General features: G+C 41.8%; 1 protein-coding gene across 7 annotated transcripts in view; it reads left to right on the forward strand.

The window, feature by feature from the left end:
• Positions 1-27,737, forward strand: part of ENAH (ENAH actin regulator) — a 1,657,477-nt gene that overhangs the window by 301,293 nt on the left and 1,328,447 nt on the right. For all 7 annotated transcript variants that reach the window (XM_044059827.1, XM_044059830.1, XM_044059831.1 and 4 more), the window contains exon 2: positions 12,814-12,979. In XM_044059827.1, the coding sequence (XP_043915762.1) occupies positions 12,814-12,979 (166 nt within the window). The remainder of the gene's footprint in view (positions 1-12,813; positions 12,980-27,737) is intronic.

Genomic DNA, 27,737 nt, shown 5'->3' on the forward strand with positions numbered 1-27,737 from the left:
TTGGAGCAAAACTTGCTCCCATTGCAGTGCCATCTATTTGAAGAAAAATCTTCTTATCAAATTCAAAATAGTTGTGACTGAGAGCAAATTCTAAGAGAGAAATCACAAATGATGTACGTGGACCTTCTCCTAAAATTTTCATTATAGCCTCCAAACCCAATCTATTGCTAATGTTCGTATATAATGATTTAACGTCTACCGTAGCCCAATACAAGTTAGAGTCCCATTTAAAGTTTCTAATTATCTCACAATATTGATTTGTATTAGTAATGTGAGAAACAACATATTTTAAATGTTCCTTTAATACACTATCCAAAAAGATCCCCACAAACTCCAAATGACCACCACAGCAAGACACAATAGGTCGGCCTGGAGGGTCGGAAACATTTTTATGTATCTTAGGTATAGTGTAAAAAATGGGATCCCTAGGATTGGCCACAAATAAACATTTTACATCTTTGTTGTTCAGAAAGCCTAACCTTTCACCTCTTTCAAGAATCTCTAGCAGCGAAGCATTATACTCAGTAATAGGATTACTAGGCAACTCCACATACACTTGATCATTACATAACAAGTCATAACTCATTTTTAAATAATGACATTTATTCATAACTACCCATTTGCCCCCTTTATCTGCAACACAAAAGGCATATTTTTTTGCTGCTTCTTTCATATTCTTTAAAGCATTCCATTCAGATTTACTTAAATTGAATGAAAAATAGTGCTTCAAAAAATTAGCATATTCACTTTCCGCCTTTTTGCATAGGACATTCTCAAATGTCCTTAAAACTGCAGAATTTTTGGGTGGGCAAAAATTGCTACGACTCGGTAGTTCAGGTAAAGTAAATTTCCCATAACCTGTATAGAATCGTTCTAAATGAATGTCGACTGCACCTGCCTCATAATTTCCTACCATTGTACTACTGCCCCTATGACTAGAGATAATTGGTACATTTTCTGCCATGACCTCATGAACAGAAATGTCCAACAAAGGGTCAAGAAGAACAGAAAAATCATCCAAGCCATCTATATCAATAGAACTAGCAGAGAAATTTTGTTCATTATCAAAACCTGCAGAAACAAATGAATTGTCTTCAAAAGTTGCTACAATAGCATCATTAACATCATTCTTAACACAACTTTTCTCAAAAAACATTTTTAAATATAATTTTCTGCAGAAGCGTTTAATGTCCAAAAGAATGTCACATAATGCTGGAACTTTTGTTGGTACAAACTTACTGCCCAAGTTTAGCACCGTAAACATTTCAGGTGTTAGAACCAAGTCACTTAAATTCACAACATTAGTCCCATTCTCATGATTGACATTACTATCCAATCGATGGACTTGTGTAAACTCAACGCATTCATTTACATACCTCTCACCACCTGGCAGATATCCTAATCTCAAGGAAATGTTGAAACCTAGATATCTCTTGAGTGATGTAATTTTGTTAAATTCTGATAAACAATTAGGCATGTTTCAATGTGGAAAATGTAAGATATGTAAGAGGGTGAAAAACCTATCAGGTAGTGTTATTAATGGGGTTAAATATTATGCTGAAAACAAATTTAATTGCAGCTCCTGTGGTGTAGTTTATATTATTGGTTGTGACTGTGTTTTGCCCAAATATTATATAGGTCAGACAAAACGTCAACTGAAAAAACGTATATTAGAACACATTGGTGATGTACGTAATGCTAGAACTAGTAGTCCAATATTTGAACATTTTCAGAGTGTACATAAAGGGTCTGTGGACTCATTATATTTTTGTGCCTTGGCTAAACCTAATGCATCTTTTGGAGGTAATTATCTAAAAAGTTTATTGAACCTAGAAAGCAGATTCATTTTAAAATATGGTACATTGAAACCTCGAGGTCTGAATTTAGAAATGAATTTAAATATTTAATAGTTATTTCTATAGCAATTTAATGTTGCTTAGCTCTTAGCAGTTTCAAAATTGTGTGTGTCTCTTTAATTCTGTGATTTGTTCTATTTTCCTTCAATTGCATTTAATTGTGTTTAATTGTTTGATTGTTGGTAGCACCAGTGTGTATATATACTGCACCTGGAGGTATGTATTTTATTCCTTTGAAGGCTGTTGGGCCAAGGTACCGGAATAAATTTTATCCTGCATCCTGCACCCTGCTTTTTTGGTTTGTTCTCACCTTCCTTTGTTCTCCTGGGTTTTCACCGGGATGTCTGATGTTCTTGCCACGTCCTAACAGCATTCTTATTGGTGATTTAGTGATGCTCCAAACTGCCCATAAGTGTGCGTATCCCAAGGTGGACTGGCATCCCATACAGGGTTGTATCTGTGCCTTATGCCCTTTACTTGAGGAGATGGGCTCCCACGTTTTTGTAATGGTGACTAGGATAATGTGTGTTGAAAAATTAAATGACTGGGTTGTTTTCACATATATCTTGCTGATTTGGTCTTGGAAGGCTACCTGAATTTGAAGCTCATCCCGTCAAAGCTGAAGTATTGATGCACGTATACTCTGCATTTGACTAGAAAAGGGGTGGCATGGTTGGTGCCCTTAAAAGTAAGGAAGGTCTGTGCTTTAAAACCTGTTGTCATTTAGAACTGGATAGGTAAGCTCTAGAAAAAGCAAAACCTGAACTAACAGACTGCCTTGTCTGACAGCTGAAACTATTAAAAATAATGGAAACATTTGTGCATCTCTGGTTATTGCTGAAAATTGTATGGCAGAAGTGAGAATATTTCATATAGTTAAAGCAGGAACAGTGTATTGGACCACATGATTAAAATTATTTAAAAATTCACACAGCAGCAACAGTTCCCAAGTCTATTTTATTCAATTAAACAGTGATTACCTAGTGAGTGAGAACTTGTTTTGCAATGCTCATTATTTTAAGAGTTAAGCCTGTAGAAATAAGTTTTCAGTAAGAGTTCTAAGGTGTAGTCATAGGGTGCTGCCTACTCCTTGAAAGGGTTTGGATATGAATATGCAGTCTGGTGGATGGCAGAGGGGTGAAACATTACCTAATATATGAGCACAGTATTCTGCTGCAGAAATTTGCAGTGTAGTTCATGTGGCAGAAGGAAAGGCAGGAAGATGGTACTTAACAATTTAGAAGAATTGACAAGCATCCTGTTTGAACCCAGTGCAGCAGGTGTTGAAGCACTCTTATCGGTGTGGACTGATGGAGTTTACTGTCCATCATACTTTTGTCTGGGTGGAGCGTAATTTATGCGAATGGATGACTGAATTCCAGTTATGTATAATCATGTAAAATACTGAGCTTCACCAATGCTGTCATGTAGGAAATTCATGAACAAAATTTAAGGGCAGTTACAAGGAAAGGGTTCAGAGCCATCTGATGCAGATTTTTGATGCCTCTAAGACAGATGTTAGTTGCAAAGTACATCTCCCCTTTGTGTGTGTGATGCTTCTGATGGTGATTATTGTGTTTAGGACATTTCTACTGCATGTTTTGCAACTTTCCTTTAAATGTCTGCTCAAGAGTTCTGGTCAAAGACAAAATAATTGGGGGGGACCCAAACTGGGGACAATCTTTAAATATTACTTTAATTCACCGAAAATGTTACTAGAACAGCAGCTTTTGCATTAACCTGAATTTTTGGACAATAAGAAGTTTGTAGCTCTGTCTGGCATTATTGACTGTAATCTTCAGGGATTTATCATAAAGTCAGAAATTTTATGAGACATGACAAAAATATGTGGGAAAATCCGTGACATTCTGCAAAGTCAGTGACAGCTAAGAGTTCTTTATTGCAGGGTTGAATATAAACCCCTGCATTTCAGTTGGATGAGTTAGATGGAGTTTAAAATATATAAGGCTTGATATTTTGAGTATTTGTGTGGAATGAACATTTTCAGATGCATAATGGTACCACTTGATTTATCCATGTTTCCCTATTCGCAATTACCTTATTTTAATCAGTAGATGATCCTTAAAAGTGCAGAAAAGGAGGAAATACAAATCTTAGTTTCATTTTAGTGAAGTAGGATTCTTGGTTCTCTTTGGTAAAACAGATGCATAGTTGAGTGGCTTGTGATGATGGTTGGTTTGAAACTGGAACATTGTAGAAACTGAAGTCCCCCCCCCCCCCCCCAACCAACATAACTTTATACAGACAAGATGGCTTACTAGATTCAGCATGTGTTCATTTCATATGAGATTAGGGCAACAGTAACAGGAGGCCATAAAGGAAATGAAGGAACTATTTTGTTTCTGCAAATTTTACAACTTTGTCAAGGTTTTTTGTACGTTTACTGTATTGATCCTAGTTTGAAAAGCGGATTAAAATATTCTTAACTTTGTGTGAACGGTTAGGAATGATTTGATGTTTTATGTTTCATACCTATATTTTTTGAGTTGCCAGTCCCTTTAGCAAGCAAGCTGAAGCTGAAACTGAAATTGATAGACAAAGACCTAGCAGGGAATTACCTATAACAAACATACACTCATATTTTTCATCTTTGTGATACCTCCTGGCTTGTTAGTACAAGTTGCCCAAGTTCAAGGGTTAGCAACATTCCTGCCTGATATTCAGGCGTATGTTAAGACCAAGCAGTCTGCTTAATGAAAATGTAGAGGTTTTAATCAGTTGTTCATTTAACAGTTTTCACATTGTATTTTTATAACTGTAACAATTCAAGGATACAGTGTGTCCAGTATGAAGCAGAAGTATTTTAGTATGAAGGTATCTGTTTTACTGCATCAGGGAAGCAGACAGCTGTAGTGCTTAGCATAATTACTTTTCCATTTAATTTATTTTATTTTCGAAGCAGGAAGCAGGTTATTGTGTGAGAGAAAGTTATGTAGCTTATCCTTTGTGTATGTGGCCTTGTGACAAGCTAACAGTTCATTTGACGTGGCAGTCCGTAGTTAGTTTAAATTGCATACTTGTTCCCCCCTTTGTATGACAACCGTCAAGCCTCTCCCTCCGGGGCAGTAACCTTGAGGGGGGTCATAACAGGCAAACATCGAGATTGCTTTGTTCCCTCACTAGCATCCCATATGTGGAGAAAGTTTTTTTTCTTTATTATAAAATAGCTTAATTCTTCCCCAGGTGGTGATGTGACCATTTGCATAACCACAAGGACCTCCTGTGCCCTTTGTTTACACATGCATGCTTCTGACAAGGGGTACTAACACTGGCTTAGGCTGATATGTCTCCCTTCTTCCTGTACCAGCTCTCCACATCTTGGCTTACCTCTGCTCACCAGTAGAGGCTGTGTCAGCACAACAGCGTCACAAGCCTCTCAGGACCACCGTCCCTGTCCCCCTCAGGATGGGTATGCACACAATCCTTTACTATGCCTTAAGATGCCCAAGCTGCTGGTGGCCTGGGCTGTAGATGGTGCTTAATTCATCTGTGCCACTGGTGCAGGCTTTGGACTGACATTTTATTAATGGGTTGCAGTGCAAAAGTAAATGATTGGCACTGGATGTGTTGTGGGTAGAATTTGTTTTGGACTTTGTGTACCTGAAAGCATTCTTTGCATGGTAGATGTGATATTTGTGCATATGAACTATAACATTTCCTTTATGATGAACTGGACTGCCTTGAGAATACTGAAATGAGCAAGCTGGCAAGTAAGTGTTTGCTGTCTGAAGGATGAGAAATTAGTTTTAACTTGTATCTGTAAGGTAGCACAGTAGTGGTGGTTTTCACACCAATAGGTCCAGGTGTATGCTTAGAGTGTTTATGCTTTCCTAATTGTATCCAGTATTTTTTTTCCTGGGTACTTTGGCTTCTTCCCACCACCCAAAGATGTACTTCGCTGTATGCTGTAATTAAATTTCCTATGCATATAGCCTTTGCCTTTATTTCATGTCTGGGTTTGGTATGAAAAAAGATCCACAAGGTCCAGCTTGATTGCCTGAATCTGGGATTAACGTTCCATCCTTATTACCTGGAGGCTAAGAACAGCAAAACCTGGTCAGCTCAGCAGTCATAACTTTCCTAGGCTACCTGTCCTCCCTTTTTCACTCGGTGCTATGCTCCTAAGGATATTTGTATCCAACTTTTGCCATGCACAGGGTTACCACCAGTGAGAAGTATAGCCCCAAGCTACTAGTTGATTATTCTTGTGATTGTAGTACATATTTTCCTCTCAGTTAATTCCTTTTATTGGTATTTCGTCTGTATTAGCTTCTTTGTTATAGTCACATTGACTTGACTCTGATGTGCATCATTGGAATAATTGACATTATAGCTCAGTAAGTTGCATTTGTGTTTTATTTCTTGAAGCAATTATCCTGCATACTTCAAGTAGTTGTATTTTTTTTGTTGCTGTATTTTAAGCTGCTTGGATTTTCTTTGCACTTGTTTCTATTGAGTGTATTTAGTCATTAAGTTGCTTGCTGCTGTGTTGTAATTGTAATACAGGATATAGAAAAGGAACCTAAAGAACTCATAAAGTACACATCTAGAACAAAGGTTACCACACAAAACAAGCCCACAAACTACAAGATTTATGCTGATTAAAACCCTCAAAATTCAGAGCACTGGAATGTGTTGGAGCTGGACAAGCTCAAAGCTACTCATGTGACCAAAATTTTTACAGCCAGGACTTTACCCATTACTTTTTCTACCTGTCCCAATGTAGTAGAGAGGATCAAGAGTGCATGACCCTTGAGCAGAGTCTTTCCATTCCTTATAAGAAGCTCAAGTTAGGGGAGTTCTACTCTTCCTTGTTGGATTATCTGTTTCCTAAAGGTTTATGGCTCACCTTCTTTGTCTGAACAGTTTGTTTTTGGTAGATTTGGAGAATGCTTGGGTCTGAGCATCCCCATTCTGTCAGTTTGAGGCGATCCATTTCTGTAAAATATGGTTATAGTAACTCTAGCAGGTCTTTTTGATGATGCAGCACATGTGGTCTCAGGCTTTCTCCTTTGCTAACATCTAGGTACATTGAGTGCCTTTATTGTGAACCTTTTCTGTTGCTAGTTCAAACTTTCAGTTCCAGGTCCTGGTTCCCATAAGTCCATTTTATAAACCCCTTGATATAAGCATCAATATTAATGGAGACTTCAGTGTGTACTTTTGTTTCAGCCTCAGGGCTACAGCTTTTTATTGTTTACCTCTCCCTTGTCAACAATGCTATCAGTAACAGGGATTTTGACAGCAATACTTTGGCTGTGATATCAGGAAGGAGGCCTCTTTTTCATGGGGGTTAATCCTTTGGGTTTGAAATTAGTCCCCATGCCATTGGGCCTGACCATTCCATCCCCCAGGCTGGCCATTCAGCATTGATGTTAACTTTGCTTTCAGTGCTAGTGAGTGCATCATTATCCAGGTTTGAGGCTGGAAAAGGCCTTCAATTCCCCAAGGTTGATCTTGGGTGCTCATTTATCAGCCCTGATTTTGGTCCTATTTGCTTTGAGGTAAGCTTTATTGTGCACACCCTAAGCAACTGGTATCTTCATGGCAATTACCATGGGACCTGCTGTGCCTGTAGTTTGCCATGCATTCTTCAGAGAACAGAGACTGGTAGACCTACTCAAAGGTGTTAGGACCTCTTGGGAGAGTTTGATTCCTCCTCCTCTGACACTCCCTAGGAAGGTGCAATGCAAGAAGATGCACATTTATATGCCAGCATAGTCTTTCAAGTTGGATATGAAGGAGAATGAGGAGGCTTTTCCCAATCTTTCCTAGATTATCCAGAGTTTAAGGAGATCCTTGAGATTATGATTAAGGCAAAATGGCCTCCAGGAAACCCCTTTCATGCCTAAACTCGTATTGGAGGAGACTTTCCAGTCTCCCGAGTTCTCCTCTTTGATGGTCTCATAAGTTGACAGGATGGTTCAGTTTGTGGCGCAAACAACTTGGAAGAGCCCCAGTTTCATAGATACTGGACAGTAGTCTTCTGGATGATAGGAGCTGGAATTACTTGGCTGGCTCCCATTAAGTAGACTGTTTGTATGGCTGCCTTAATGAAGGTTTCTGCTCCATAGTGGGAACTTAAAAATAATCTGAAGCCTCATTTGTCACCTTGTGCAGTGCATTCAGTCTGATTATTTGCTTGACTTGTAACTTTCCATGTAGTTCAGCCAGGAATGCAGGGATCAGTAATGCTGTCAGACAACAGGCTGGGCTTTGCCTAATGAATTTTGTTGATGACACGAAGATCAATTTTAAACATACCCTCTTTGAGGGAACATTGCTTTTTGGTCACTTTATGTACACTGAGCTGCAAAAACGAGCAGGAGGGCAGAACCCTCAGTAATGCTGGTTTCAAATTTCAGGCTTCACAGTGCATATTTTCCCAAATGTAGCAGAGTCCAGGTCAGCTATGAATTTAGTGCAGCCAACATCAGTTTGACAATAAAGGGATCATGAAAAAATTGTCAAGGCTGTATTATCTTCCAAGGGGAACAGTCATCAAACGGATGTTCAGAATTGGCAAAATATTCAGGTTTCTGCAGTCCTGTCTCTGGAGGGCCTGCATTTGGCTTCCTGAGACCTTGCACAACTGTCCTGTCTGGATGCAGTTAGGGGGTCATCTGTTCCTCCCCCTGTCATTGTGATTGGTTGTTGTACTAGGTAAGTGGTGAGTAGTACTTTTTTCAAGATGCAACACCTTTCCCCTCCTCCCTCCCAAAAATGCTGTCTGTTTCACTAGCCGGACTACCCACCTGTTCAAAGTGCTGTGTTGAAAAAAAGAGATTCTGTTTTGTGCAAAAAGAACAGTCTGAGGGTTCTACAAGATCAGCAAAAGTTGGCTTTTATTCATGGTTGTTTTTAAGGCATAGGAAAACAAAGGACCTGAGATCCATTTTGGACTTGAGCAGCTTGTTGGATGATCTTTGTACTTATGATCCTTCTTTGCTTGTTTGAAGGCAACTGGATATGCTTTTTGGAACTTTAATATGCCTGTTGACGTATAAAAGTAGCAAAATAGTCAAGGAAGTTCCTTTGGTTATGCATAAGATCCAGCCATTTTGAATTTTGTAAGCTCATTTTCCTCACCTCTACCCCAAAGGTGTTAGCCAGATTTATGATGGTTGTAGCAATAGGTTCATAGGCTAGTACTAGGCTAACTGCCCTTGCGAGCCATTTTAAGCCTAGCCAGTTTTCCCTTGTGAGATTCAAACCCTGTGCCTTGTGTTTGTAAGGCAAACACCTTAACCATTAGGCCACCCACCCAACCCTGTACCAATGCATCAGTACACTGGCATCTGGCTCCTGCTGGCCCTAGTGGTGAACAATCTTGTAGTCTTTAAGGATTATTTTCTTTCACTTTTCTGCCAGGCCCTGGGGATAACTGTGAAAACCCACCGATACCCACTCAGTACATCACATTCTGACTTGGAAAACATATTTTTCTTTAGAAATGATCAAGTCTTTTCAGTCAGTGGAATTTCTGATACTGCAGAGCCAAAATGTTTCAGCTGTTCTTTGTCTGTGAGCACTTAGCCTCAAGGTAGCTTTAATTTACATGGGTCCACAATTGTGGTATCCCATGAAGGTGCGACAGTGTACCCTCAGGGTTCAGTTGAATCAGTTGCTAGACCCTTTTAGTTCTCATCAACATTTCAGAAGTGCAGTTCTCATATATAAGGTGTTCTTGTCCAGCTTGCCTCTAGGTAGACCACTCCATGACCCCATCCTTACTGTGATGCTTACAGCATAAAATGCCCCCCAATATAACCTAGAATTATCAGGAGCAGATTGTCTGCACATAATTGCTCTGAAAATGAGAGCAGTCATCCTATTCAAGACTCCAATCCCCCCATCTGGTGCTACCATCCACACCGACAACAAAATCTTTCTACGGTGTTTCAGTAAGGAAGGATGGATCCATTTGTATAAGCTTTGTTAGTAGTCCATGAGAATTTGGGAATGGCCTTTATACTACATCACCTTTTTGCCAGATGTATCCCAGGAGAAGTCATTTCCTTAGCAGAATGACTCTGCTGATGCTTGCTGATGCCTCAGGAATTATCAGTGTCAAGGACATTGTTCTCTTGCTAGAAGTCTTACTGCAACCTGTTTTGTATTTCCAAGCAATGGCAAATGCAGCATCTTATTTTCTTCTTCCCCCTTCAAGGGGAATCCCCATAGATAATCGCATCCAGAAGTTGCTCCTGTCTCTCTCTCCAGTGGTTTTCACCTTTAAGGCCAAGTTCATCCTGATAGCCCCATCTTGGTCCCAATAGTTGTCCTTTCTCCTGCTTTTCTGGATAGTTTTCTGTGAGGCCAAACAGGACTTTCCATTCTCACTTCTGCAGCAGGCCTTATTCAGGTCTTTACACCTTTTGTTTAACTGCACGGTTTCTTCATTTCCAGTAGTAGCTAGACACCCTTCTTACCAAGAGAGACTGGTCTAAATGCTAATGTGTGTTCAAATGTAAGTGTACTTGCTTGCTTTTCTTTGAGATATGGCATGGGATTTGGACATTTTTACTGCCTCATTACCAAGTACATTGGACGATTTTTTTCAGATTTTTGACTCTAGCCTCTTTACTCCTTGGTAGAAGTTAAGCTAGTGGTGAACTCAATTCTATGTATAGAGTCCTCAGCCTTCTTGTAATTTTGTAAAACCTTTTCAAAGACCCTTTTCTTCAGTTTCCCATCAAATAGCATGTGTCCTCAGGATCCTTGTTTTGTTTTAGAGAATTTGATTTAACCACATGAATGATGTAAAATGTTTCTTTGAAAACACTCTTCTGGTTGTCATTACTTGAGCCATGAGAATTTCTGAATTGCAGGACTTACTAATGTTGATCCTAATTTAGTGTTCCACAAAGGGCGAGAACATCCATTAGGTCTAGTCTTTGTCATTCCCAAGGAAGTGATGAAAACTAATTTAAGTTTGAACATTAATTTGCTTGTATTCTTTTCTGATTGTTCAAGCAGAGGAGAACATTTGTTGCATACAATGGATATTTTTGGACAACTTTGCTTTTATTTGAACAGAATAAAGTCAATCAGGAAGGATTCCCAACTCTGTTTTACTTGCAAAAAGAAATTGGACAGTAAGGCATCCAAATTAGTTATGCCTAAGTGGCTATCAAATTGTATTCAATTTTACTGCCAAAAGCATAAAAATTGGCATGTAATCCTAGAGCTACAAGGCTTTGAGCTACTTCATAGACCCAATTTAAAGTGCATCATTCAGTGATGTTTGTGCAGAGGCTAGGGATCTCTAGAATCAGGATTTCCTTTGGTGCCACCAGAATTTGGGGAATTGTTTTGAGAGATTCCACCAAGTGTGTGAGCTTGGGATTTTGTTTTCTTAATACTGAATATAGAACTCCAGTACCAGATAAGTTTATGTATGTAATATAACAGTAGAGTTAGATTTTAATTTCCATCAACAATTGTTCCTACTCTCCTTTTACCCAATTTCAGACTTGGCCAGTCTGAGAGGCTTTGCCACCTCAGGTGGATTTCAGAGCTTTGAACAAAATGCAGTTGTTGAAACTGTAGGGGTTGATCTAGCTTGGAAAATTTCTGATTACTGGTTGACTGCTATTTTCAGCCCTTTGAGAAATGAATGTGAAACTGATGATATATCTATATCATCGAGATAAAGTGCACAACCTTTGTTTGCCATATGATTAAATACAGCAATTACCCAATGTCTTCCACAAGTCTCAGAGGAAAGGATCCTGTATTAACTTTTGTTGGTTTTGTGACTAATCTGTTGCGTGCTGATTAGGAAATAGGTCAACACAGGTGAACTGTTGTAGACAGAAACCAATGACATAAAGCTGGAAAACTTATTTCACACGTTGACAAACCAGTATCTCTGAAATGGCTCTGGTGTTAAGAGATTTTGATCCAGATTACTCATGGGTTCATAGGTTGGTACTAGGCTATCAGCCCTAGGGCCTATACAAGCCTAGCCATAACAATTCCCTGGCTATTTCGTCCCACATTATTTACTTTCCTGGACCCCTGTCTAGCAGGGCGACTGACGTGATCCCTGGGGTGAATTTCCTTTCTCCCATCCAATCGTCAAGGTTCCTCTTGAAGAGGTCCAAAGAGGCACTCTGCTTGACATGTATGGGCAATCTATTCCAGAGTCTGGGGAGTCTCTGGGTCAGGAACCTATCCCTCCAACATGTTTTGTTTATTGTGATGACAAGGTTTAGATCCCTGGAGCGTGTAGCTCTGAGGGATTGGGATTTCTTTAAGTGTAGCATGTCCAACAGCTCTGGGTTTGACATGGCCTTGTATGTTAAGCAGAGATCGCCTCTGAGTAGACGATATGTGACAGAGTATAGCTGGAGTTTTTTAAGGCGGTCAGATCCCCAGATCACTTACTTTCAGATTTACAGCCCAGGTGTTACAGGCACCAGCTAGAGAAGGATGAGTGTGTTGATACCTACTCATCCATGCCATGCTAAAGGGGAGCTGCAGTTGCTGGAGGAATATCCACAGGTGCATCTCCCCCAGTATGTATTTGTGGGCAGAATGTCATGGAGTGCACAGAGCTCGAGTTGTGGATTCCAAATGTGTGGAAGTATGCAGCTGTGCTGGCCCAATGTCTAGGACATTGCTTCACCCTTTCCGACCAATAAGGAAGGTGTTAAGAGCATACAAAAAAGTACCTAATCACCCACAGCCCACTCCATTCCAGCTGGATGACTGTGGCTATGCTCGACACTCAGTTCTCTGTCTCTTGTCCTATGAATGTAAGTTTTTTTGGGAAGAGAAATAGGCCATAGATGATTGGCCTTTTTTATTTTTCACTCTACTCTCTGTAGCTGTATTACCTGTGCTAAATTATGTGATTTAATTTGTACCTGTTGCATCCTTAATTTGTCATGATATGATCAGCTGAAAATTTTTCTTTGTTTCATTACAGTGAGCAGAGTATATGCCAAGCCCGAGCTGCTGTAATGGTCTATGATGATGCCAACAAGAAGTGGGTGCCTGCTGGTGGCTCCACTGGGTTTAGCAGAGTTCATATATATCACCATACTGGCAACAACACCTTTAGAGTTGTGGGGAGAAAGATCCAGGACCACCAGGTAAGCAGCTTCAAAACAAATGATCACAAAATAATGTTTTATTTGTATTCTGTGACAGTTTGCTGCAGGTGTAAATCTGATATTGATGAGTAGCTAACCATGGTAGAAAGAATTACAAGTGTACATGTACTGAACAAGGTTAACACCTGCCACACAAATGCACCAGCTAGACTTCATACAGGTGTTAAGTTATGCTTGTATGCCTTACACCATGCATTCACTGCACAATCCGACATGCTTGTAAAAGCAGTAATTTGTATTTGGGTGAAAATTGTGAATACTTATTCAGCCAGGAGTGTGGGTATAGCATTGATGTCATCCAGCACCCTTCTATGTTGCTGAGAGTCAGACTGCCTTGTCAGATTTCATCCTTAAATTACAACTGTGTCCTAATGTCTTACACCTTCCTTCTCCTGCTTTCCCCTGTTTTTGTAGAGGACACTGGAGATGAGCAGAAGCCACAGTGCATGTATGTAATTTCCTTTTTACTGCCACAGGACCTCTGGCTGTGAGTGAGCTCTAAGTACAAAATGCATTTTGGAATTCCCAGACATTTGAGTGTAGTGTTGAGTCATTAGTAGTGATATCTGAGAATTATGGTGGTGGTAGCCTCCATGAGAACACAGACGTTGGTATGGATATCTTCCCATGTGAAGGAAAGTTTCCCCAAGTAATCTTTGGTAGTACCTCTCCAAGTTGATTAGGTTATGTCAAGTTACATGGTTCCATTTAATGCTCATCCGAGCAATAGATAGTTGATGTTCATTGTGTTACCCTGCTGCAGTCATCACACATGGCTTATCCTGCCGTCAGGCGGTCCTGCAGTCGGCCTGAATTCCAAAGTCTTGGTCCGGCGTCGGTTGCTGTCACTTCTTCCCTGACGTCAGTGTGCCAGGGGTATATAAGAGGCATCCGACGACATTTTCTTCAGTCTTTCTTGCCGCGTGGTGCCCGAAGCAGAAGCAGTTCGCAAGTGCCATTCGGCCGACACCTGAGAATTTCGATTTGAATTTCAGTCCGAAATCTTCAATAAAGCTAAGTAACCCCGTTGGGGAACATTTTCTTGCCTCAGTCCGATGTCAGAAAAAGTTAACAATTGCATTTCTTGTGGGAAGCAAATACCTCATAAGGACATCCATTCCTATTGTATTCCTTGCCTAGGCCCAGACCACAACGTCATAGGTTGTCGGTTTTGCGCTAGGTTTAATAAATGCACTATCAAACGCCATTTTTACTTCGCACGGCATTACTTTGGTAGGAAATTTAATTATATCATGCCATCGGAGCAGCCGACGACCGCAATTCATAAAAAACGCAAGGATAAGGACAGGCAGCCTAAGAATAAGCCAGACCCCGAGGCCTCAGCTGGGCCTGTCGCCGGTTCTCCGGTTTTCAGTGAGGTGCCTACGCAGCCCCTGACTACCGCAGAGCTGGAACCTCAGACAACTGCCGACTCCCAAGTGGAGTCTACTAGGCCAACGGAGCCATCTACCGACACCGGAGCAGAATTAGACACCGGTGCAGAGGAAACACCTTCGGTTGCAGAAGGTGTCTTCAGACCGACTACACTCGTCATTAAATCTTATGCTAAGCTTAAAACTCCTTTAAAGCCTAAGAAAACTGTTCATCAGTCTACAGGTCAAGGCCCCATGCCTAAGAAACAGATGCTTAAGATGGATGAAGATTTAATTACCCTTATCAGGGGTTCCCATCCCCCTCCTGATAAAAGACCAAGACAAGAGGAGGATTATGCATCCTCTGACCAGGTTTCTCTCTCCTCAGATTCTTCTGAGGAACTGGATTACACTTATCCACCTTATGAGGATTCTGATGCTGAAGACTCTATTCCCTCAGCATCTCCCCCTGACTACTACTCCTTTGGGGAAACATTACATACCATGAGGGAACATTTCCACTGGGAAGGCCAGGATTACTCAGATTCTAAGAAAAGGCTCAGAGAGTTCCTTTTATTACCCCAGCACAGACCTCTTGCTATTCCTCCTGTTTTAGATATTGTGGATGATGTCTACTTGGAGTCTAGTTTAAATCCAGACTCTCTACCTCCTGCTCCAGCCAAACCAGACAGATACTACAGAGTACCTGACTCACACAAATTCCTTTATAAAAGCCCTATAGCTGACCCAGAAACCATTTCCCAGGGTCCTAAGGGAGCAAAAGCTTCTATGGCTAAAAATCCTGTGCCCTCTGAAAGAGATTCCAGAGCCCTAGATAGATGGGGAAAGAAAATATACACCTCTGCAACTCTGGCTATGAGAGCATTAAATTGTCAGTTTCATATGTTGAAATATCAACAATTCCTGCTATCTCAGTTAAAACAAAAAATGAGCACACATTCAGAACAGGCTGAATTCAAGGAAATGCAGGATCTGTTGCATGCAGCTGAACAGGTGGGCAAGCATACTTTACAATGTGGATTTGATTCATTGGAAGCTTCCTGTAGAGCAGCTGTTACTGGCTCTGTCATTCGTAGACATGCTTGGTTAAAAGAGCAAACCCTCCCTGACCATGTTAAAGCAAAATTATTAGATGCACCTGTACAACAGAATGTATTATTTGGTGTCAAAGCAGAAGAGGTTTTAAAGAAAATGGAGGATAAGGCTAAATCTATGCAAACGGTCAAGGATTTCTTGCAGGTACACCCCCCTCGCTTCAGCAGAAATTGGCCAACAAAAAATTGGTCCTTTCCAGCTTCAGACAGATCACAGAGGGGCAGATGCCCAAGGGGCAGAGGTCAGTCACAGGGCTCTTACAAACCTCGCCAATGGGGTTCTTCAACCCAGAAAGGAGGAGGAGACAGGCCCCAAGCTAGCAGAAGGCAGACACAATGACTCTATCCTCAAACTACCAAGCACAATTCTCCTGGCAACACCCTTGGGAGGAAAACTAGCATTTTTTGCAGACAACTGGCACATCATCACAAAAGACAAATAGGTTCTAAACATTGTCTCTCAAGGATACAGATTCCACTTTCATACCTTACCAAGGATCAAAGGAATGCCAAACCTGCCACCAAATCAATGGGCAGAGGCACAAAAACAAATTGCAGCTCTCATGAGCATGAGAGCCATTCAACAGGTACCTTCACAGGAGCAAGGACAAGGATTTTACTAAAGACTCTTCCTAGTTCCAAGAAAGGACAAAGCATGGAGACCCATTCTGAACACCTATCTGCAAGTGCCAAAATTCAAGATGCTAACTACAGCAGCTTCTTCCCATGCTGGGCAAGAATGCTTGGCTAGTCACTTTGGACCTCAAGGAGGCATACCTGCATGTCCCTATCAGACAAAATTGCAGCAGATACCTCCGCTTCATTGCAGGTTCAACGCATTATCAATTCTCTGCACTGCCCTTTGGCTTATCTGCTGCGCCCAGGGTCTTCACAAAATGCCTGGCACCAGTAATTGCATACTGCAGACAGAGGAATTCAAATATACCCATACCTGGACGACTGTCTTATTCAAGCAGAAAGCAAGGACATTCTTTTACAGCATCTGTCAAACCCCTTCTAAGTTGCCTAGGGTACACAGTAAACGAAAAGAAATAAAGACTAGTGCCCTCTCAAAACATAACATTCCTGGCTGCCAGCTTGAATACAACGGCCCAGATGGCTTATCTCACGCCAGACAAACGACGACTGCTGTTTCAATATTTCAAAATAATGGCAACAAAGGCCCAACTCCCTGCAAGAAAAATTCTGCAGGCCTTGGGATTCATGGCATCTTGCATACTACTAATACCATTTGCAAAACTGTACATGAGGAAATTACAATGGTACCTGAAAAGTGTATGGACTCAGCACAGCCACAGCTTGGAAACAATGATTCCACTCATTCCCTGCCTTCAACAGGAGTTTCTGTGGTGGGCACAGGCATGTCACCTCAACAAGGGTCAGCCTTTCACCTTACCCACAGCCAGGCAAACTATGACAATGGATGCATCGGACTATGCCTGGGGAGCACACATGGCAGGACAGTGCATTCAGGGCAAATGGACTACAGATCAGAGACACCTGCATATCAATCAAAAAAAAATGCTAGCAGTACAGAATGCCCTAACAGCTTTCAAGGATCTTCTACACCCAGGACAACTACTAATAAGGACAGACAGCACCACAGTTATATGGTACATAAACAAGCAAGGGGGCACACATTCCTACCCTCTGTGCAGGCAAGCAATGACCTTGTGGAACACTGCACTGTCTTACCAGGTTCAATCACAAGCACAATTCCTGCCAGGAAAGAAAAACACATTGGTAGACGACCTAAGCAGAAACATCATGGATCCACACGAATGGAAACTAGATCCACAAGTGTTTGGAATGATGGCTCAAAAATGGGGATGCCCAGACATCTGTTTGCAAGCCCCCACAACCACCAACTTCAAAAATTTTGCACAAGGGCCTTCCATCCTCTAGCTTGGAAAGTGGACGCCCTCTCATTCAGTTGGAAAACATTAACAGTGTATGCCTTCCCTCCACTGCCTCTTCTAGCAAAGGTACTGCAGAAAGTCAGATTAGAGAGGCCATAAATGATTCTCGTTACACCAGACTGGCCACGCCAACATTGGTATCCAATTTTAAGGAACATGGCCCAGGGCCCACCATGGATTTTGCAAGAAATTCCTCACCTGCTCACCCAGCGAGACAATCTGATTCTACACAGCCAGCTCAAGACTTTAAACCTGGCTGCATGGCAAATTACCTAAACAACCAGCCAACACCTTTATCCAAAGCTGTTATGAATGTCATTCTGGAGGCCAGGAGGCCCAGCACCAGGAAAGCCTATTCAGACAAATGGAAAAGATTTTGCGCCTGGAACCAGGCTAAAGGCCTAAATCCCCTGGAGCCGAACATTCCTCAGATTCTACAATATTTAACTGAGATGTTACACAAAGGACTTTCCTTTTCATTTATTAAGATCCACGCCTCGGCAATTTCAGCTCATTACAGCACGGTACCTCAGAGGGGCTAAGAACTTAAGACCACCAAGGAGAGCTCCAACACCTACTTGGGATCTCAACTTTGTTCTGGAAAAGCTTACACTGCCGCCCTTTGAACCAGCTTTTTCAACTGATTTAAAATTTCTTTCATGGAAAGCTGCCCTACTACTAGCAGTAACCTCAGCTAGAAGAGTCTCAGAGCTACAGGCACTAATGGCAGTGGAACCTTTCCTCGTTTTTCATCAAGACAGAGTTTCTCTACAAACTAATCCTTCCTTTATGCCAAAGGTGGTATCCAGTGTGGCCCTAAACCCAAACCATTCACTTGCCCACCTTCTTCCCAAATCCCCAGAACACAGGACAAAGACTCCTGCACTCTTTGGACATTCACAGGCAATTACGTTACTACTTGGATAAAACTAAGGCTTTCAGAAAAACTGACCAGCTCTTTGTAGCCTATGCTACAGGATCACAAGGAAAAGCTATCTCAAAACAGACCATTTCTAAATGGATAGGACATTGCATACGTTTCTGCTATACACATCATGGGAAACCAATAACATTAGGTCCCACTCCACCAGGGCTACAGCTACATTAGCAGCCTTTCTCAGGGGAGTGCCAACCAAGGATATTCTGGAAGCTGCTACTTGGAGTTCAGTGCACACCTTCACCAAACACTATCACTTACCTCTTTACTCTAAGACTAGAGCTGGTTTTGCCACTGCAGTTTTGCAGGGCCTACTAGCTTCTTCTAACCCTGTTTGACTCCACCTCCCCTCCTTAGCTTTGGGATTCAACCCAAGTGTGATGACTGCAGCAGGGTAACATGATGAACATAGTGCAGTTTTGTACTTACCATAAATGTAGATGTTCGAGTGTTCACCCTGCTGCAGTCCAGGTTACCCTCCCTCCATCCCCTCTGAACTACCTAAGGGTTTTGTTTTATTTTTATATAGCCATATGTATATATATATATATATATATATATATATATATATATATATATATATATTTTTTTTTTTTGCCTACCTTTTGGGGGCACCTGACATCTGGGGCAAGAAAAACTGAAGAAAATGGCGTCGGATGCCTCTTGTATACCCCTGGCGCACTGACGTCAGGGAAGATGCGACAGCAACAAACGTCGGACCAAGACTTTGGAATTCGGGCCAACTGTGGGACCGCCTGATGGCAGGATAACCCAAGTGTGATGACTGCAGCAGGGTGAACATTCGAACATCTACATTTATGGTAGGTACAAAACTGTACTTTTTGGAAGTTAGGAAATTTGTGTTGTAAACCAATCTGCACAATTTTAAAATTAATTGAAATCAATAAGTTTAACAGGACTTTGGTATTATACAAAGCAAAGGAAACAATATTGGTAAGAGCGCACGAGTGATCATTTTAACATTTTATTAAAGGGCAGGAGCTGAGGATAGATATCATAGAACCTGTTAGCTTTTCCTGTCCATTCTCTTTTTCTGTAAGACATGTTTAGAATAATGCTTGTGTTAGTCACAGCAGCACGCTGTACACACTACATAATTGTAGATTACCTGATGTCCTTCATGGATGCATCTGCAGTCATAACAACTGGGTTGTCCTGTCGTCAGGCAGCCCTTCAGTCGGCCGGATTCCAAAGTCCGGGTCCGGCCGCTGATGTCGCACTTCACCCGGCGTCATCTTTGTTGGTCTTGGTATAAAAGCATCAGCCGGCGCCATTTTCCCAGTCTTTCTTGCCGTGGCGCCCGAAGCAGAAGCTGTTCGCAAGTGCCGGTCGGTCGGATCCAGAGATTACTTCTACCGAATACTACTTCGAAGACTTCTAAAGCTAAGTACCCCGTTGGGGACTCTTTCTTGCCTCAGCCGATGTCAGTTCCAATGGCAGCAACAGGATTTTTCAGACTCCAGAAAAAGACTTAGGACCTTTCTGCACCTCCCACAGCACAGGCCCTTAGCTATACCTCCTGTTCTCTCTGTGGTGGATGATGCTTTCAATGATGTCTGCTCCGCTCCAGATTCTTTACCCCCAGCCCCTGTTTAGCAGGAACTGGCCTGCCAAAAATTGGTCCTTTCCTGACTCCACAAAATTTCAAAGGGGCAGGAATAGATGTTCCAGAGGTTCTTGGGCGCGGAATTGGACACAGTAAAACAAATGGCATTCCTGACTACAGAAAAACAAAAAGAACTCCCTCTTTACTTCTTGGCACTAACAAAACTGAACAAGTTAACAGCAAGAAAAGTACTGCAGGCCTTGGGCTTCATGGCATCATGCATAATCTTGGTCCCATTTGCCAGACTACATATGAGAAAACTACAGTGGTACCTAAAGAATTTATGGTCCCAGCACAGACACAGCCTAGAAACAGAAATCCCACTAATTCCATGTTTAAAGCAGGAGTTCCTATGGTGGGCTCAGGCATGTCAGTCAAACCCAGGCCTACCCTTTCGCAGAGGTCAAGCAAGCCAGACCATCACAACAGACGCTTCAGACCTAGGATGGGGGGCCCACATGCTGGACAAATGCGTGCAAGGATTGTGGACACAGGATCAACTTCACCTGCACATCAACCTAAAAGAAATGCTGGCAGTAAAACTGGCAATCCAAAAGTTCAAACCATTTCTCCAAGAGGGCCAGTTGATTATAAGGACAGACAACACCACAGTCATGTGGTACATCAACAAACAGGGAGGCACTCATTCATACCCCCTATGCAGAATGACTTTGGAGCTGTGGACCCTGGCACTCAGCTACAACATCCAGTTACAGGCAATATTTGTACGGGGAAAAGAAAATACTCTAGCAGACATATTAAGCAGAACCACATCGGATGCCCACGAATGGAAGCTGCACCCGGACATCTTCAAGACCATCTCAAAGAAATGGGAATGCCTCAGATAGATCTATTCGCATCACCTCTCAATCACCAGCTCAAAAGTTCTGCACAAGGACATTCCACCCACTAGCATGGAAAGTGGATTCGCTCTCCTTCAGCTGGAAAGGCCTAACAGCATATGCATTCCCACCTCTTCCCTTGATACACAAAGTACTACTAAAAATCAAGGAAGAACGTCCAAGGATAATCCTGATAGCTCCAAACTGGCCAAGACAACACTGGTACCCACTGCTGAGGAGCATGTCTCGGAACAATATGTGGCCAATACCCCTGAGGCCTTTGATGTTAACTCAGAACAACTACAGCATCATACATCCAAACCTAAAAACGTTGCAACTGACTGCATGGAACATCACATAGCAGCAGCTAAACCAGAACTTTCCCAAAGAGTTAAAGACATTATTCTTGAAGCACGCAGACCTTCAACAAGAAGGAACTATGCTGGAAAATGGAAAAGGTTTGTCATTTGGAGTACGGAAAGAGGAAAAGATGTGTCAAACATAGATATGCCTAACATTCTGGAGTATCTGGCCGAACTTCTTCATTCAGGCCTGTCCTACTCCTCCATCAAGATAGATGCATCAGCTATTTCAGCAGAATACAGCTTTGATCCACCTGTTTTTTCGCACCCTTTGCTCAGGCAGTTCCTCAGAGGAATCAAGAATGTAAAACCTCCAAGGAAACCACCATTACCAGCTTGGGACTTAAACTTTGTGCTAGAAAAGTTGACACTATCACCCTTTGAACCAGCAGCAACAGCAGACCTACAACACCTGTCATGGAAAACTGCTTTCCTACTGGCAATTACTTCAGCAAGGAGGGTTTCAGAACTACAGGCCTTAATGGCAGTGCAACCCTTCCTAATCTTCCACCAAGATAGAGTGTCCATGAGGACTAATCCTACATTTATGCCTAAGGTGGTATCCAGAGTGTCTTTAAACCAGGCAATCCACCTACCTACCTTCTTTCCCAACCCACAAAACAGAGGGAAAGAATACTGCATACCTTGGATGTACATAGACAGCTACGCTACTACTTGGACAGAACAAAAATAGCAGAAAGACTGACCAACTTTTGTAGCCTATGCAACAGGAAGGGAAGGAAAAGCTATTTCCAAACAGACAATCTCCAAATGGATAGGAAATTGCATACAATTCTGTTACTCCTTCCATGGAAAACCAATTCCACAGAACATAAGACCTCATTCTACAAGGGCAACAGCCACTACCACAGCCTTCTTACGAGGTGGCAACCAAAGACATTATTGAGGCGGCTACTTGGACCTCCGTGCATACATTTGCCAAGCATTATAATTTGCCTCTATATTCCAGATCCCGAGCAGGGTTTGCCACTGCTGTACTGCAAGGGATCCTAAACACACCATAATCTACTTTTATCCTCCTCCCTAGTTGGCTATGGTATTCTACCCAGTTGTTATGACTGCAGATGCATCCATGAAGGACATAGTACAGTTTTGTACCTACCATAAATGTAGATGTCCGAACTGGATAGCATCTGCAGTCAGGATTACCCTCCCTCCTTCCCTCTGTGGTACTCCTAGGGTGGTTACCCTCCTAATAGCTAGCTGGTGGGGGAGTCTTTTATGGTGTATTTGTTTGTATATATGTACATACATGCTTATTTTTGTGTTTACCTCTATCTTTTTGGAAACATTGGCATCTATCCAAATTTTAGCCTTCAAGAGGGCTACTGGCATCTGGGGCAAGAAACACTGAGGAAAATGGCGTCGGCTGATGCTTTTATACCCGAAGACCAACAAAGATGACGTCGGGTGAAGGGCGACATCAGCCGAAGCCGGACCCGGACTTTGGAATCCGGCCGACTGAAGGGCTGCCTGACGACAGGACAACCCAGTTGTTATGACTGCAGATGCTATCCAGTTCGGACATCTACATTTATGGTAGGTACAAAACTGTACTTTCTAGGCAGGTGATTTTAGTTCATTTTCCATCTTGTTGCAAACATTTTCACAGTACAAGTCATTTACACACGCATGCAGGTTGAATGATGGCACATGTATTTGTGAAGTTTTATAAAAGTTAAATTAGACTTCTGTAATTGAAGTATTTTTTTCTGAATGTGTAACTAGCATAAGTTTGATATTAGAACTTTTCATTTAATTTTGTACTGCAGAATTTCTGCATAGTCAGCAAACACCTGCAGTAGCACTGCTGCAATTTGTCAAACTAAAGTTTACTGGATGCTTGTAGTTTTTACTTGGATTTAATTTCTATGACTGAGAATTTTTACATGATTTCACGGCTTCTTTTAAGCAAACTGAAGGTGATGCATAGAAATAAACACCGGTATACTGCAGTGTAGTGATTCTTAGCAGCTGTTCACTGGAGCCTGTCTAGAAGTACACTGTAAGCTTTCTCATTTAAATATTTTTGTAACAGGAACTTTCTGAATAATGTATTTGTTTTTCTTTCTGCAAAATGAAGATGAGGGAATTTCTATTTGCTGCTCATATGAGAAGGATTTGTGGTCAGTAACGGGGTTGGGGTTCACAGCTATGAGAGATGTCATTCAGGAAAGATTTGCACTGTAAATAGTGTTGTTGTTTAAAGGGCAGGCATCACTTGCATCTGTTTGTGATTCCATAGCAGTCATAAATAAAGTGCTTTCACTACTTACTATGATGTTTCCAAGCTGATTTATGAATTTACCTTGAGAGATGACAATTTTTCTACCTGATGTGCATCTGTGTCAGTGTAAAAGTGGGTAAAGAGTCATGGAGTAGTGCACAGAGACAGGGTAAAGTGAGGTTTGCACGTTTCATCCTGCTTTATTGCTATCTTGGCTGCCACCCCAAATATGAGACTTGACTGATCCTTTAGAGGAGGATACCCAGATGATTATTCCTCACCCCCAAAAGGTGAAGAGTACATGACGGTGTATCTTTAGTTTCTTTTTTCAACTAGCTTTTGGTTGACCTGGCCTTGAACCACTACTCAGTGTGGCATTGGTTTGTTATAGTTTTTATTCAAGTAAAATCAGTTTGGAATGCAGTGAGAGCCACAGGTTTCTTATTTAATATGCACTTTTATCTTTGAAATTTAATGTTTATAGTTTTCTTACAATAGCATCACATTATGTGACAAGGAAACCTTTTGTACTGAATAAGCCTTAAGCACGTTGAGCTATTTGGCTCCCTTCTGAAGGGCGTGATAATGCTGAAGAGCTAACCAGATGCATTTGGTTTAAGTAACCATTTTGTGCTGCCATGAAGGTGAGCTATTGACTTATTGGGAATATGTTATCAGGCCACTGCAGAGGAGAACTCTTTTAGAACAAAACTGTAAAGCGTTGTCATTTGAAGATTTACCCCATTTGTCAGCTGCTTCACTAACATCCATGTCCCCTAGTACCATACAGAAAGTGGTAGTTCACGGTCTCATTTCATTTTACACTTAAGCTGTATCCTGTTTAGAGGTTCATTTGTGCAAATACTTTTCACTTATTTTGGTGTGTTTGTTAATGTAGCTCTGCTTATGGGTACAGTGGCAGGGTGCCAAACTGCAACAGTGGTGGTGCTTGTTCATTTACTGAGCCTAGAGTTGTGGTGCCATCCTAGAGAGAGAGGACTGAGTGATGAAGACAGGGCTGAATAGATGATGCATATGGGTGTACCTTCAGGATGTACTGCAGAAGTCCAAAATCTCTCAAACCTCCTATGTGACATGGTTTAATGCCAGATTCATGCATACAAACCTCACTTAGTGTCATACTTTTATTTATGATGGAGTCTGGCATTTACCACACAAACTTGAGTAGATAAGAGCTTTGAACTCCATCCTGTGGCTTCTTTAATTGGGTATCTGTGATTAAGAACCCTAGATGAGATGATCTCAGCAGAAGGCTTTGCCATATGTTGTGAAACTTGGACTGAGCCTGATTGTGTGGAGGTTTTCTTTTGTATACATCCTTTTAGCAGGCGTGAAGTGCAGATTTCTCTTGGTCAACTTGGAGTTTTTCTGCAAGAGTTTGCAGATTTCCTGTATGGCATGTGACAAACTCACCTAAGATGGTTAATTTTGAGTTATTTTAATGCCTGAATAAACAGTTCTACCAAACTTGCTATATAATTTCCATGTATTGTGGATGACCTTTGCTTCACTCATTCTTTGTTACTATGAGGTCATTCTTTGGACTTGATCTTCCGACTTAGTCTGCTTTCCCCAACGTTGTGGTGGAACTTTTCTCAGTGGTAACCCATTTTTAGGTCAATTTCAAGCTGGGGCTGCTACGAGGTTTGCCACCCAATATTCATCAGCTTGTTATGCAAATTAGGTGTTGAACAACACTTTAATGGAGGCCTGTAGTAGGGTCATCTCTGTGTTCAGTAACTTGAATATGTACTTCCTTCATTTGTGGTGACTCCTGAACCTAGGGGTAAGCTGCAAGTCTGGATCTATGTGACCCATATCATAGATGGGAATGAACTTGCTGCCCTTTTTTAACTACTGACTCACAGATAAATGCTCTTGTTCATGAGATTCTGTGGCTTGTAACCTTTCAGCAGTGCTGTTGGAATTGCTTAACAGACTGTTGGGCTGAGGTTAAGTATGGCAACTACAGTGAGAACTTGGAAGTTGTTTTGGCTTTACAGTCTTCCCACAACAACTTAAATCCTGAACTAATTGGACTTGTCTTTTCCAGGTTCTTGGGGAAATTACCATCCACACTTCAATCTTCCTATTGTACAAGTGGGATTATTGAGAAAGTTCGTACATTCTTAACTTACTTGCCCCATCTGTCAAGCTCCATTCACTTTTTAAGCAAGTTGGCATTTCTCCTGAGTTTCATTGCTTGTTTTGCAGAGCGATGTGCACATGCTTGCTTGCAAGGTGTGGGTATCTGAGATCAGTGCCCATGAAAGACAAGTCGCAGACCATGTATTTTTTCTTGCTATGAGAGTACTAGAACCGTCTGTAAATAATGTATTTCACTTCTGATCTGGTAACTTGCCATAAGTAGCTGTTTCAAGAAAATAGTTATTACAATTATCTCTTCGTTTTCAGGGTCCTTGAATGCTACTGGTCCTGCCAGATCCTCCAGAATCTTTAGAATGTGTGTAGTTTGGCTGTCACTTGCAGATGTAATTTCCATTTTCATAATGTCCAGATGTTCATCGTGTTACCCTGCTGCAGTCATCACACTTGGGTTATCCTGCCGTCAGGCGGTCCCGCAGTTGGCCCGAATTCCAAAGTCTTGGTCCGGCGTCGGTTGCTGTCACTTCTTCCCTGACGTCAGTGCATCAGAGGTATATAAGAGGCATCCAACGCCATTTTCTTCCGTCTTTCTTGCCGCACGGTGCCCGAAGCAGAAGCAGTTCAAGTGCCGGTCGGACGACGCCTGAGATTTTCGATTTGAATTTCAGTCCGAAGTCTTCAATAAAGCTAAGTACCCCGTTGGGGAACATTTTCTTGCCTCAGTCCGATGTCAGAAAAAGTTAACAGTTGCATTTCTTGTGGGAAGCAAATATCTCATAAGGACTTCCATTCCTATTGTATTCCTTGCCTAGGCCCAGACCACGACGTCACAGGTTGTTGGTTTTGCGCTAAGTTTAATAAACGCACTATCAAATGCCATTTTGACTTCGCACGGCATTACTTTGGTAGGAAATTCAATTATATCATGCCGTCAGAGCAGCCGACTGCAATTCATAAAAAACGCAAGGATAAGGACAGGCAGCCTAGGAATAAGCCAGACCCAGAGGCCTCAGCTGGGCCTGTCGCCGGTTCTCCGGTTTTCAGTGAGGCACCTACGCAGCCCCTGGCGACTGCAGAGCTGGAACCCCAGACAGCTGCCGACTCCCAAGCAGAGTCTACTAGGCCGACGCACCCATCTACCGACACCGGTGCAGAGGAAACACCTTCGGTTGCAGAAGGTGTCTTCAGACCGACTACACTCACCAATAAATCTTATGCTAAGCTTAAAACTCCTTTAAAACCTAAGAAAACTGTTCATCAGTCTACAGGTCAAGGCCCAATGCCTAAGAAACAGATGCTTAAGATGGCTGAAAATTTAATTACCCTTATCAGGGGTTCCCATCCCCCTCCTGATAAAAGACCAAGACAAGAGGAGGGTTATGCATCCTCTGATCAGGTTTCTCTCTCCTCAGATTCTTCTGAAGAATAGGATTACACTTTTCCACCTTATGAGGATTCTGATGCTGAAGACTGTATTCCCTCAGCATCCCCTCCTGAAGACTATTCCTTTGGAGGAAACATTACATACCATGAGGGAACATTTCTACTGGGAAGGCCAGGATTACTCTTATTCTAAGAAAAGTCTCCGAGAGTTCCTTCTATTACCCCAGCACAGACCTTGCTATTCCTCCTGTTTTAGATATTGTGGATGATGTCTACTTGGAGTCTAGTTTAAATCCAGACTCTCTACCTCCTGCTCCAGCCAAACCAGACAGATACTACAGAGTACCTGACACACAAATTCCTTTATAAAAGCCCTGTAGCTGACCCAGAAACCATATCCCAGGGTCCTAAGGGAGCAAAAGCTTCTATGGCTAAAAATCCTGTGCCCTCTGAAAGAGATTCCAGAGCCCTAGATAGATGGGGAAAGAAAATATACACCTCTGCAACTCTGGCTATGAAAGCATTAAATTGCCAGTTTCACATGTTGAAATATCAACAATTCCTGATGTCTCAGTTAAAACAAAAAAATGAGCACACACTCAGAACAGCCTGAGTTCAAGGAAATGCAGGATCTGTTGCATGCAGCTGAACAGGTGGGCAAGCATACTTTACAATGCGGATTTGATTCATTGGAAGCTTCCTGTAGAGCAGCTGTTACTAACTCAGTCATTCGTAGACATGCTTGGTTAAAAGAGCAAACACTCCCTGACCATGTTAAAGCAA

Source organism: Protopterus annectens, chromosome 1.part2, assembly GCF_019279795.1.
Source record: "Protopterus annectens isolate FY-2018-M chromosome 1.part2, PAN1.0, whole genome shotgun sequence".
NCBI lineage: Eukaryota > Metazoa > Chordata > Ceratodontiformes > Protopteridae > Protopterus > Protopterus annectens.